Here is a 12,825-nt window from a genome sequence, read left to right as displayed (position 1 = left end):
GATATGTAGATTGTGAGCTTACAAACGAGAGGGCGATGCAGACCTCGGGACGTCATGCAAGACCAGATAAGTCGGACATCAATTCATTGGTCGGTTAACCTTAGACCCGCTCAGAACTAGATCATAGCCCCCTAAGATCCATGCAAGGCATCAGTATGCGATTCAGCTATTTTGCAAGACCGTGTTAATCAATGGCCCACCCCCTTACCACTCTCCGCAGACTCGTAATCTGTGACTCTCAAGTGTTATTGGTCCTTCTAGCAAGTTGTACGTAATACTGCTACCTGGGTAGTCTCAATAAAATCAAATATACTGCCCTGGCTCGAAGTGGCACATGTGGCCACATGCTTGGAAGTTCTCTGGCGTTGCCCCGATGAGGCTGTTGAAGTAGTGATACCTAGCTAGTACTAGTGCTTCACTGACACTCCAGTCTCCAAGTTTACGAAGAAACCAAATATATAAAGAGCAGTACACAACGTGGTTGTATCCGTCCAAACATTACATATCTGAGAAAAACAAAAAGAAAGAAAAAAGAAACAAACGAATAGCTCTCCCTGGAAATCATCGTGGGATCATCGCAGTCATGTTCAACTGTAAAAATCTTCTTCATAATGTCTTCCCTTTCCACCACAGTGCATGGAAGGCTACCGTCCAGCCTATCAGTGCCTTGTTGAACGAAACCAATGAAATACATCAAGATGAACTCACCGTGAAATGGTACAAAAATATGCTCTCGCATCTACAAGTCGTCCTCATAGCGGTATGTCTACAAACGTTCGAATATATAAAAATACCTGGTACCCTCTTATTCTGACTATAACCTTGAAATATGATACAACCACCCTAAGTTAAACATTTTTCTAATCAATTTGATCTGAGCATAGAGCTCACTCATTAGCACAATTGTCACAAGCTCACTAACGTGGCCTACCTTTACCGGGCCAAATGATTCTCTTCTAAAAGCGACTCGCGCAATCATGTTGGGTAGCCTTATACTATCCATTTTCAGTATTGCAACAGCATCACAACAGATTGTTGCGCTACAGAGGCTGCATAGTTACGAACATGGTCCTCGGTTGATTCGCAAGCTTCTATCCGTATATCATAAACCTAATGGCACTGAGCCAAAGCCGATCGAATTACCAGTTATCCTGGGTTACCACTGGCAGATACCTGTTATGCTGCAAGGCCAGAGTCTCTACCTTTTCCTTTTGGGTATGGGACTTTTCGCTTATCATGAATTTGGGATAGTAAGTGATGTGCCAATTACTGCCGTGTCATAATCCTACTGCTTTTGAAGGAATGGTAGTCTGAAGTAAATATTTACTGACTGCTGTTGGCAGATCCTTGGCTTTTTCCTAGGATTTCTTCTCTTTGGACTGGGAAACTATCTAATTTGCACCCTTGGGCTCTGGCGTTGGGTTGACTTTGCCATCAGTAACGAGAATTCAAGTCCACCATCAGAAGGGGAGCAAGACACGGAGGGGGTCTGACTCGGCCAAACGAGTGTAGGAGCTAGCCACCTGTATAACAAAACCATCTCGTTCGAAAATCAAACTGCATTTTTCAAGAGAGACACGGACATCTTAGATCACCTTGGGGGTTTTTTGGAAGGACCAATTCTACAAAGTCTGACACAAGGTCCTCGATTATGTAGGGTGATGTTATTTAGCTTGAAAACGAAGGCCCTTATGCCAATCAAATGTGTGGAAAGGGATCTTGGTGAGATCCGGGATCTATCAGAGTAGAGATAGAACGCAACTGGCCGATCGTTCGCTCGCAGGGCTTAGTAGTTCAGGGGAGTGAGCGGATGGTAGCGATGGCAAAATGACCTTCACGTCAGCATTAGACTAGAGCAAGGCAAAAATGTGAGAGGGGGTTTAACGTGACGATTGATTAACCGCTGCTCAGTGCATGACATGAACATGGGAAAGCTCAATCATAGTCATAATATAGACTCTTGCTGGTATTGGTAGCCTCTTTACATTGAACATATGAGCCACTGAAATACAGACTATAAGGGAAATCGGCCGAACATCTTGATGAAGCATTCTCAACACGCCTTGACAGAAGATTATGGTAAACCAGGCCATGAAGCGCAGGTTTGAGATTGTGATAGGGCACAAGAATACGGAGCGGGTCTTCCTGGGAGGTGTTCGGAGGCGTAGTTCACCTGAAACAAAGACTTCGGCCGAATAGAGCCAATACTCATATTACCAAACTGGTCAAAGTCACCTATGTATAGTATTTATATAAGAATTTAGATAATAGGCTAGAAAAAAAACAAAGAATGTATGAAGAAGAGGAAGGAAAAATACGAGTATGATACTCAACGATTGGTAGGTCAATGCAGAATAAAAACGGTGGCTGCAAACAGCGAATCGAGATGGCGAAGAACAGAATTCCTGATATGAGACTCTCGGAAGTTGGACGGCTAACACCGTCATCAATTGGAGATTCATATTCAGTTTCATTGCTTGATAGAGGGTATTCCTAGTCTGGACGCCCCCAGGCCAATGCTTGTCCTACAATCATCAAGTCCGGGGTATCAACCAGAGTTGCCCGATTTGCCAAATTCTAAAATGACAATTTCCAGGTACTTACCAAATTGTGATATAAAAACGTGGAGAACATAAGAGCATTAATGGCAACTGAACGATAAGCATAACAAAAAATGAACTTCGATCCCAAGCTATGTGGTGTCCCGCTACTGGAGCCAACGACTCTTGATGGCTCTATTCTTGCAACTCTACTTATGAAGTATGAAAAGTATCATAGCTTTATGTATAGTACTGATGCTTATCATACTGCATTAATCCTTGATCCAAGGGTGGAGGGTGATCTTCTATTTCATGAGTGGATACTGAGACGGGACAGATAATTATTAATGAAATTCAGGAGAATATTCATCAAAATTATCATCATATCAGTGAGCCAGTCAATAAAGTTACTTCTAAGGATATAACAAGATCAAATTAAGAGGACCCTGAGGTGAGAATACTACAGCGATTAGCACCAATTATCCAAAAGCCTGCTGGTTCTGATATTGAAGAATACTTTTTAACCTCACAAATTCCAGTTGAGACAATCGGAGATCGTATGTGGCTTACTGAATGGTGGCACTCCCATCGTGATAGTATGTCTCGGATGGCTGCAGCTGCCCGGGATTTCCTTCAGATACCTGCTTCTGAAGTAGCCGCTGTCCATGGGCGATGTTACAGTCTATTGCCACCTACTTATCTGGTGCCTATAAGAGCTTTACTATGTCCTTTGATATGAGACTGCTAAACCCGGACTATGTAGTTATGATAGTAATAACAAATCTAGTCTAATTATTAGCTATGGACTGGAGTAAGGTAATATAGTAGGGCTATGAGTAGAGAGAAAAACGAACGGTATTTTAACTAAGTGGTCACGTTGTCTATGTAGTAAAACGGTAATGGCACTCACTAACTAAACCCAATGAATAAAAAAAAAAGGAAAGAAACACAAAAACATACAACAGTGAGGATTCGCTGGTGGTCACCCACCCAACTACTAACTCACCGGCGTGTGGCTTAAGTACGGCTGAGCGGACGGGAAGCCCTGTTTTCCACACCCTATGGTCGTATGTGCTGGATACCAAAATGACAAGGATTGTATCGTGTAATGCAATGAATGCTTAACTGGGATACCCTACCAGAGCTGCTTCAGCGTCGGCTCATATATGCGTAAAACAGTCGTATACAATTAACCTTTAGTCACTATACCACTAGAGATCTCAGACAAATGACAATATCTTACCCAATCATACAAAACAATTCATACATTTTCTCTAGCAGTCTCAAGCGTGACCCCGTGACAAGCTATCGTCCTAGCCTTCTATTACTTTTCCTCAACGTAGGTAATGAATGAAGGAACTGCAAAGCTAGTACTCGTCGTCTTCAACTACAATCAAGTTATTCCATTTTCTCTCTCGATTTCATCCAAGGGCTACAGAGCTTCCCTACACATACCCCACCGCCCTTTCTTTTCCTTGTCTCTAGTTCTCACAACACCTTCAACTACCAAGATATAAGACCCAATTACGAAGCAAATCGCGCTCCAGTTGCTGAATCAGTTCAGAGACTTGGTCTGCATATACTCCCACTATGCTTGAAGAAGGGAAGAATATTGGAAGTGCCAACTTGGGCGCAGGACGGCATTACGGAAGGGTCCATACCTTATCCATACATCATTCGTTACTTGAGTAGCTAAACTCTATATAATCCTTTTCCACTTCCATCCCACCACATACGACCATAGGGTGTGGAAAACAGGGCTTCCCGTCCGCTCAGCCGTACTTAAGCCACACGCCGGTGAGTTAGTAGTTGGGTGGGTGACCACCAGCGAATCCTCACTGTTGTATGTTTTTTGAATTTTTATTTTGATATCCCATAAACACCCCCTTCCCAGTGAATAATAGGTCCACGGAAGTGGTTTAACGTTAAACTTGGCGGAAAGCGGCGAGCTAAGTTGGGGCTAAATAACAGGACATGTACGGAGTATGGAGTGATGAACTACCCTTTGGAACAATTTATTCCATTAGCTGGCTAAATATATCCTCCTTTTTGTGGGAGCTAAAGGCTTCATTATGAAAGTTGTCGGCGCCAGCAAACCAGGACACTTTTATCATTAAGAAAAGTGTTTGGATAGTGATTCATGTATTTGAATTCTCTACGCCAGTTTTAACCCAGCCACTAGGCCATAACTAGGCATAAAGACATCAAAATTTACCAGAAATGAGGGTTTGGCAGCTGGTGCCTGTACCGCTGCGTTGTTGAAGCTTGAGTAATAAAGTCAATCTAGGATTGAAGAAAAATCAAACACAGCACTCGACTTCAACCTTAGAAACACGCACGCATTATAGGGCTTCACAAGGTGCATATGTACTTGCGGGTAGCAGTCAAAGCGTATATAGACACATGATGTATTAACGCGGTTATGGATTCAACTATACCTACCCTAGTAGTCCATGCTGGACATCTCCAGGTGCCGGCGCTGGGAGTTTGGATAGCTCTAGATTTCGTGCAGAATTTTGAGCACCTGCAAGATCAACGTTGAGTCTCGTGAATAACATCTCGAGCTCGGGATATCGCTTTATTGCCAGCCCGATGTATTGAAGACTCAATTCAGTTTTTCGTGCCTGGATTGCAGCACCGTGTCGACCTTCCAACCAGCGAAGATCTGCTGAGTCATGGAACTTAGCTCGAGTTGCAGCAGCACGAAGCTTCCCTTTGAACAGATAGAATGGATCAAGAAAACATGAAAGACCACTCCCAAGCTTCTGCCCATTCACAGTTCGGACAGTGGCTTGTATATCTCTCATGGTGTGTCGAGAGCCTAAAGCATAATTATCAGCATGCGTCGATTGATAGCGAGAAAAGATAATACCGGAAAATTGTTCACAAAATATTTCTACAAGCACCGGATTACTGTGATCAGGTTTGTCGGACCAGAGAAATGCAACATAATCCTGGCGGGTTTGTGGAATCACTGTGAATCCATCTTTCCCATTGAGCAGAGCAACAACCTGCGGTTTGGATATGGATGCAAGGCAGTCTATATCCTTGCTTTCGCGGGCACCACCAAGTACTCCAATCGCATAGCCGCCAAAGATACCAAATTGCACATTATTCTGGCTGAGAGCTCGGTGGAGACTAATGGCGGCGTCGTTCAGTCGGTCTTGAAGCATGGTATGGGTAGACGTTCCAATTCAGCAAATTGGAATCTTGAAAATTCCATCTGCCTAGAGAGGCTTCTAACAGATTATAAAGGTTGCTCGTCTATTTCTTTATCACTTGATTCGTGGGGTTGTCTCAGCCACATGGATACTGCTGCATTGCTATCACAATCTTGGCGGCTACGGCCCAGAGATCCTTGTATAATGCGGGGGTCGTACCGTGCGCAATAGTTGATAAACAAGACTAGCAATAGAAATTCCTAATATAATCACACGATAGAGTTTGCTTGAAGAGGATGGGACAGCGCAGGCCCACTCGCATTGACCCTATTGGAATCCCGATCCAGGAATACATTGGAGTTCCTCTTCCCGGTCGCTTGCCGCGAAAGGTGATGTTTGTAGATCCCAGAACTCGTCCGCAGAAGAAAATCGTTCGTCTACTAGCATGCTTGCTAGATACTGCACTTTCGGTGAGGCCTCGCTCAGGTTAAGCTGGATCCATGCTTCATCCAATTTCATACCGCCTACCAGTTGCTCTGCAGCAATTCTGGCCATGTCGTCGCCAGATTCAAAAAATCTTCGACACAGACCAATGAAATAAGGCGATAGACGGGGAAAGGTGATGATTTCCAGTGCTTTTCCAGGGACTTGATCCAGGATTTGACGGCTGTAAACTGAAATACCGGATCGTTCGGAACGGGGTACAATCATCTGCTCCACCGGCGAAAGGTGGAAAAAGGTATCTGAAAACAGTACAATAGCAAGACTGGGATGGGACTGTACGCGCAAGGCAGGGAACCCCTTTTTGTATTGCGTGAAGATATCGTACTCCATCTCCGGACGAGGTCTATACTGGCCGGTGGAGCAAAGAGTAGATACCGCGGTTGACAAAGAAGCCTCTGGAACACAAAATTCGAGGTCCTGGTGATGATGAGAAGAGAAGTAATTGCTGGGGCTAAGGGGTATCTCACATGCACCACTCGTGGCACATTATAGTAGTTGAGAGCTAGCTCTCCAATCACACATACTGGTATTTTTGCATCCTGGAGGATAGATATTACCGAGACAAGCACTTGGTTGACTGCCATGGTTGCTCGTCAAATGGTGGATTCATCGTGGCATTGGTGACTGTAAATATATGCTAGAGAAAGCAGGGCCGGGCCCAGCGCCTAAGGGATCAGCTGACCCACTCTAAGTCACATGATCATGGTTCCCCAGACCCACTGAAAAGGCGATGGTACTCTCGCAATTTCTGGAGCACCTTCAAGGCCATGATGGCCCATTTCATCCAACACTTATTCAGCAAGCCATCTGTATCCCTTCAGATTCTCTCCGATCTTCATTTGGAGATAAATCAGCAATACACATTGTTTGACGTGCCAGTCGTCTCTAAGTACCTACTGCTGGCCGGGGATATTGGGCGTTTAGCAGACTATGATCAATATCTTGCTTTCCTTCAAAGGCAAACGAAAAACTTTGAGTTGGTTTTTCTTATCCTCGGCAATCATGAGTTCTATGGGGGGTCCTTGGAGTCTGGACTTGAAACAGCTAGGCGGCTTGAACAGGACCCGTCTCTAAATGAACGATTCGTTTTGCTCCACCAGAGACGATATGATATCCCAGACACCAATGTCACCATATTGGGGTGTACCCTTTGGTCTGATATACCGGAAAATTCTAGAGATATTGTCCATTACAAAATCCAGGACTTCCAGAAGATCGAGGATTGGACGATAGACGAGCATAATGCGGCACACAAGTCCGACTTGAATTGGTTACGTGAAGAAGCCCAGTCAATTTATTATACCCACAAGAAGAATCCTACGAAATCATCAAAACGGTCCATACTGGTCGCTACACACCATGCACCCACTATGCACCGTACGTCGAGCCCACAGCATGCGCACAATCCTTGGAGTGTTGCATTCGCCACAGAATTGTTGACACAACCGTGGAATGGCGTGGACACTTGGGTATTTGGGCATACGCATTATTCAACGGAGTTTAAGGAGAAGGGGATTAGGGTTGTGAGTAACCAACGGGGTTATGTACTTCCATGGAGCAACGAGGCCAAAGAATTTGATGCAAAGAAGGTCATCTGGATGTAAACTGAAAGCAAGAGCCCACAATGGCAAGAGATATCATTTAAGCTAATTGCTAGATTGATACTACCCGTAATCTGTAAATAGCAGGTTTCCTAGTTATACATGGTTGACGTCGAAGAACTACAACATGAAACTTGCCAGAGAGATACAATACAGGTCATCCAAGTAATGATCGATGCCAGGCTTCTCAAACACTTTCTCTTCCACACAAGCCTGGAGAATTCTGCTACTCACTCCCTAGCTTGGCCTTCATCTGCCGGCTCCATTCATCCCGCTTGATCCGTAGAATGATCAACGGAATACCACTAAGAAGACAGAATGAACAAACAGCGGTGAAAGACCAACCCGTGCCAATCGCATCGAATAACGGCTACGCAGTGATCGCACTCACACACGACAGACTGTTTCGCGTAAGGTTATTCACCGATTTACTTGGTGATTGGAATACGGATGTTTTCCGGAGTTCAGTGATGTATTTTTCGATACCATAACAATGCGAGTTTGGTATTTATTCAGAATTTATTGTAATATGATGAAAATAATTATCATTCGCTATCGGTGAGAGATAAAATTCGATAGAAGCGTTGATTGTTGAAATATCATGTTGTCGTTTCTCGCTTTAACTAATTGTTCGAACGTGCGCAGCTCGGTGGTTTGCGCTCGCAGCTTTACAAGGATGGTGAGAAGGCATACTAACGCCAAGAAGTATTTCTCAAATAAATGAAGGGTTCGGACTTAGAGTCGCACATCCAAGTGTTTTAATTATTATAGGAAGTATATAGAGACATCCAAACTCATCTAAATATTGTATCCCCTTCACTATAATTGGTTAGGGCCTAGCTAAGTAAGGATTCTTCGTTTATGAAAGGAACCGTTAAATTCCGGATTTGACTGCTGCGTGCTTCAAACCTTCTCGGCTATCGGTTTTGGAGGAACACTTGTCTTGGAGAATGGTAATGACCTGCTGGCGCACTTGAGCGTTGTTGGTGCGACAATCGCAGCACCTTCTCTTCTGGCGACTCTGGAGCCCGAAAATTATCGGAACCTGCAACTGGTTTTTTTATTGGGAGGCACTTCACTAGAATCTTATCGATCAATTGCGTCTGGGTAGAATGATTCATAACTGCTAGGGCCCGGCTGAATGTACCCTTTTTGTGACCTACAAACGCTTTGATGAAGCTGATAAACGGGTGAGCATCGGCAAGCCAGTGCCCCGAACGCGCTGCTATATCTTCGACAAGCAGCGGCGGCCTGTTCCACTAGTAGTCAAGGATGAAATATATATCTTCGGAGTCTAAGTAACTCCCGGGTATCGAAACAATGTTGTTCAGTCAGCAGCTACGTTTCTACACTGTTTGTCAGGTGCTGTTGGAGCGTACGCCTGCTCAGCTGGTCCGGACGATCCAGTTGTGAGAATTATGTATTTATCGGCTTCCTTTCTTACTGTTCTCGGTCTCCTGGATTTGCCTTGCTTTCTTTGGTCTTGGTTTACATATTACGTACTATCCATAATCTTGATTTCCTGAACTCCGGTTTGAATGGACCAACATCAGAAGTTATGTATAGAAAAGTCGCTTGCACAGAGTATGCTTTTTCCGCCTTTTTCTGCTGCCTAACCCAATAACACTGAATGAAAAGGGGAAAACTATCTTAATGGATATATAAGAAAAACCGGGAAGTCCAACGAGAAAGCGATTGAAAAGACTGCTGAACAAACCAGCAAAAACCCCTGTAAGAAAGATATTATAGAGCCGCACAGGCGGACCGTCTACACTTATATATATAGGTCAACAAAAAAACTACGTGTTGGTCTTGCAGGATTGGAAATAAATCACCAGAACTGTTTGACTTGTTAAAGTATCATCGATGAGTATCGATTTCGTTTGCAGATATCTAAATGAAGGGTGATTTACTCGAAGTATCAGGTGAAAACTTTTATTAGTCTTTCAATTTGTGCTATATAATAATGCTTTCTGCTAGAATAAGTACATACGACCATAGGGTGTGGAAAACAGGGCTTCCCGTCCGCTCAGCCGTACTTAAGCCACACGCCGGTGAGTTAGTAGTTGGGTGGGTGACCACCAGCGAATCCTCACTGTTGTATGTTTTGTGTTTCTTTTTTTCTTCCGAATGCTGCGAACACTGCCATCTGTCAACTTGACACAAGAATTGATTGTTGAGAAGAAGTGCAGTGTTTGTGCCACCATTTTGATCCTATCTGGTTGATAAGGGCTTGAGCCTATCACAGTTATACTAGACGAGGATGTCCGGGAATGACAGTCTCCCAATTAGAAAAAAAAGGGTTGGTTGCGGCTTGCCTATTGTTGGATACCATAGGCATCCATGCATGATGTAGATCAAACATGTATTATATGGCATCATGTTTAGCAGTATAAATAGGGTCTCAGTTTCCCTTTCATACTTGCTTTCTCTTTTTCTCTCTCTCAGTCTTGCTTCTAGATAGAGAATATCATCATCATCACCTCCTCTGTCATCACCTATTTAAAGTATGCCCCACAGACACCGAATGGGGTGATCGCGCGGTCATCAAAAATCCCGGGAGGTATGGGCAGAAAAAAATGACGCAGATCATTATATTGGTCAGCTATACATTAATCTAGTCCTCACGTTTGACGTCCACAGCTGGGCCAGAATACTCTTTCCGTCCCTTGATGACATACATGATAAGACTGAGAATGAAAACCGCCCCGAAGATCACGACACTCCAGTTGAAATTTTCGGCAGTGACCGGCAGCTCACCTGGCCAGAATGACCAGAACATCGCGAAAATGCAGTAACACAGACCAATAATGTTCACAGCCAAACCCCAGTTCCGCCCCATATCCCATCGACGAACAGGTAGGCTGTCGGGATGCCAGATCTTTCGCCAGATCACACAGCTGATTGAGGTCACGTAGGTGTACATCAAGGCAGCGGTGTTAAGAGAGATGATAGCGTTGAATGCAGTATCAGAGCCGATATTGATCAGAGAAAGCAGACAACTGAAGATACAAGTGAGGGCGATAGCATTGACAGGAATCTTGCGCCTAGAATCAATTTTGGAAATCCATCGGGAACAGGGAAGACCGTTGTCACGAGCAAAAGCCCATGTTTGCCGAGAGGTGGAGGCATTGAACATGATGTTGCTGAAAATGACAGGTATCAAGATGATGGCTGTTAACCCGTTGACTCCTGCCGTGTTGGTAGCCTGCTTGAACACGTAGAGGAATGGGAATCCGGTAATGTCGTTTAGAGAATCCTCGACGGATGGGGTGGCGAAGAGGTAGGCAATCAGTAAGATGGCAGCCATGATTCCATTGATGAAATATCCCCAGGCCATAGCCTGTGGAACATTCCGGCCGGCGTCTTTGATCTCTTCGGACATATGCGCACACGCATCGGAGCCTAAGGGCTGGTTACTTTCTTCTTTCCACGGAAATCTCATCATATGAATTAGAGAAGTGAAACTTACTAAGACATCCGTAGATAGCTGAAATTTGTCCGACCATCACACTCAGTCCCATTGTAGGTAACCCCCCTAGATTTTGCCAATCGGAGACAAAAACTGCTTCAGCAGATCGATGAGGAGCCAGAGCCCATAGGATAATCAAGATCACTGCCCAGCAAAGGACGTGAAGGATCATCAAGAGGTTACTCAGGATTGGCATCAGGTCTGATGCATAAACATTAAAAGTGTATGACACCAGAACCATTGCAAACACAAGTAGGGTGCCTTGCCAGCCTTTAGGATCGTAATCCGGATTACGAACGCTGATCAATCCCTGGATGATGGTGCCGGTGAGGAAGGATCCAGAAGCTGTTCCAGCTTGCCACGCCAGTACGGACATCCAGCCAGTGATGTAGCTAAGAAACTTCTGGTGCCGAGGCGAAGAAAACTCCGATACCCAATGGTATTGACCTCCATCAGTGGGTGCTATCGAAGCCATCTCCGACAACGAGGCAATAATGAATCCGAATCCGATAAATGTCCAAATGTATGACCAGAACATGCCTGCTAGGCCTCCATTTTCTAATCCTTGGTAGTTTGACCTGGAAGTAATTTAACCTGTAAGTCCTTGGAGAAAGGAAATCTTCAATGGGCTCTCTCACATGATCAGATATTCCCAAGTAGCTTGCAAGACCGACGCAAAGCTTAATGCCGCAAGAGGTCGCATGTTTCTCTAATCCACGTCGCAGGGCATTAGCTATGGATGTAGATGTGAACCCTGCAAGAGGGAGTGAACAAACCTTGAACTCTTGAATTTTTCCCATGCGATGCATTTCATCGGCGTCCAGTGCCGTCCCACCTTCTTGGGAGGCCCCTGGTTTCCTGTGATCTATACCCATATCCAGCGTCTCCAACGCGGTCGATTTCATTGAGTATTCCATAATGCGATACCGATCCAGGCAAAATGGTCACTGGGGTGGATATGAGTCCACAAGAATAAAGGGAAGGGGGGGGCAGGGGAGGTAAATATTAAATTCTACGGGAAAATCGATGCAATGAGGGAACCTCTACAGTGCATTCCCCCGTGCCATTCCAAGCTTTCATCTCGGTTAATCGCTAGTGAGCTGGTCGCGTGTTTTATCAGTGCCTAGAGCGGCTTTCGTTTCGAAGAAATCATTTTTTTGCGGCACTAGACCAGGGCATGCACCAGGTTCCTCAGGCCGTTATTAAGTGGGGAATATAGCCACGATGTAACAATGTCTTTAGACTCGAAGCTGCCAAGACATTAATATTAAGCCATTGAAGAAGTGGCCACATGCTGGTATGGCCTCTGATTGGACTGATGCGAATTGGGACGGGAGATAGATAAGCCTTTCCAATCATCTGGGCATATCTGGGCATATCTGGGCATCGTCTTCTATGAACGTATCATTGTACTTTAAGGTCGAATCTTTAAAACCATCTTGCAGCCTGGTGTTAAAAAAAAAAATGAATCAGTCTACAACATAATAGGAATAAAATTCCAATGGTATTTCTGGAGGACTGCTTTGCGCTTCCTAGCCTTGGTATGG

At 44.6% G+C, this 12,825-nt stretch overlaps 4 protein-coding genes across 4 annotated transcripts; 1 reads left to right on the top strand and 3 right to left on the bottom strand.

Annotated features, from left to right (window-relative positions):
* Positions 1-4,978: 4,978 nt before the first annotated feature.
* N7500_006607 (uncharacterized protein) lies at positions 4,979-5,713 on the bottom strand (the record flags this gene model as incomplete). Its single annotated transcript, XM_056677751.1, has 1 exon — positions 4,979-5,713. One exon carries the CDS (start codon positions 5,711-5,713, stop codon positions 4,979-4,981), a length of 735 nt encoding a protein of 244 aa, XP_056532751.1.
* A 315-nt stretch (positions 5,714-6,028) lies between these two features.
* On the bottom strand, positions 6,029-6,789 carry N7500_006606 (uncharacterized protein; the record flags this gene model as incomplete). Its single annotated transcript, XM_056677750.1, has 2 exons — positions 6,029-6,622; positions 6,673-6,789. The coding sequence occupies 2 exons, from the start codon at positions 6,787-6,789 to the stop codon at positions 6,029-6,031; spliced, it is 711 nt and encodes a 236-aa protein (XP_056532750.1).
* A 183-nt stretch (positions 6,790-6,972) lies between these two features.
* N7500_006605 (calcineurin-like phosphoesterase) lies at positions 6,973-7,809 on the top strand (the record flags this gene model as incomplete). Its single annotated transcript, XM_056677749.1, has 1 exon — positions 6,973-7,809. The coding sequence occupies one exon, from the start codon at positions 6,973-6,975 to the stop codon at positions 7,807-7,809; it is 837 nt and encodes a 278-aa protein (XP_056532749.1).
* A 2,614-nt stretch (positions 7,810-10,423) lies between these two features.
* Positions 10,424-12,183, bottom strand: N7500_006604 (Amino acid/polyamine transporter I; the record flags this gene model as incomplete). Its single annotated transcript, XM_056677748.1, has 4 exons — positions 10,424-11,232; positions 11,279-11,856; positions 11,917-11,987; positions 12,055-12,183. 4 exons carry the CDS (start codon positions 12,181-12,183, stop codon positions 10,424-10,426), a joined length of 1,587 nt encoding a protein of 528 aa, XP_056532748.1.
* Between the last annotated feature and the right edge of the window lie 642 nt (positions 12,184-12,825).

Source organism: Penicillium coprophilum (genome assembly GCF_028826855.1).
Source record: "Penicillium coprophilum strain IBT 35676 chromosome Unknown utg000004l_segment0_segment0, whole genome shotgun sequence".
NCBI classification, from domain to species: domain Eukaryota; kingdom Fungi; phylum Ascomycota; class Eurotiomycetes; order Eurotiales; family Aspergillaceae; genus Penicillium; species Penicillium coprophilum.
The sequence above is the reverse complement of the archived record's forward strand: the minus strand, read 5'-3'. Positions and strand labels throughout refer to the sequence as shown.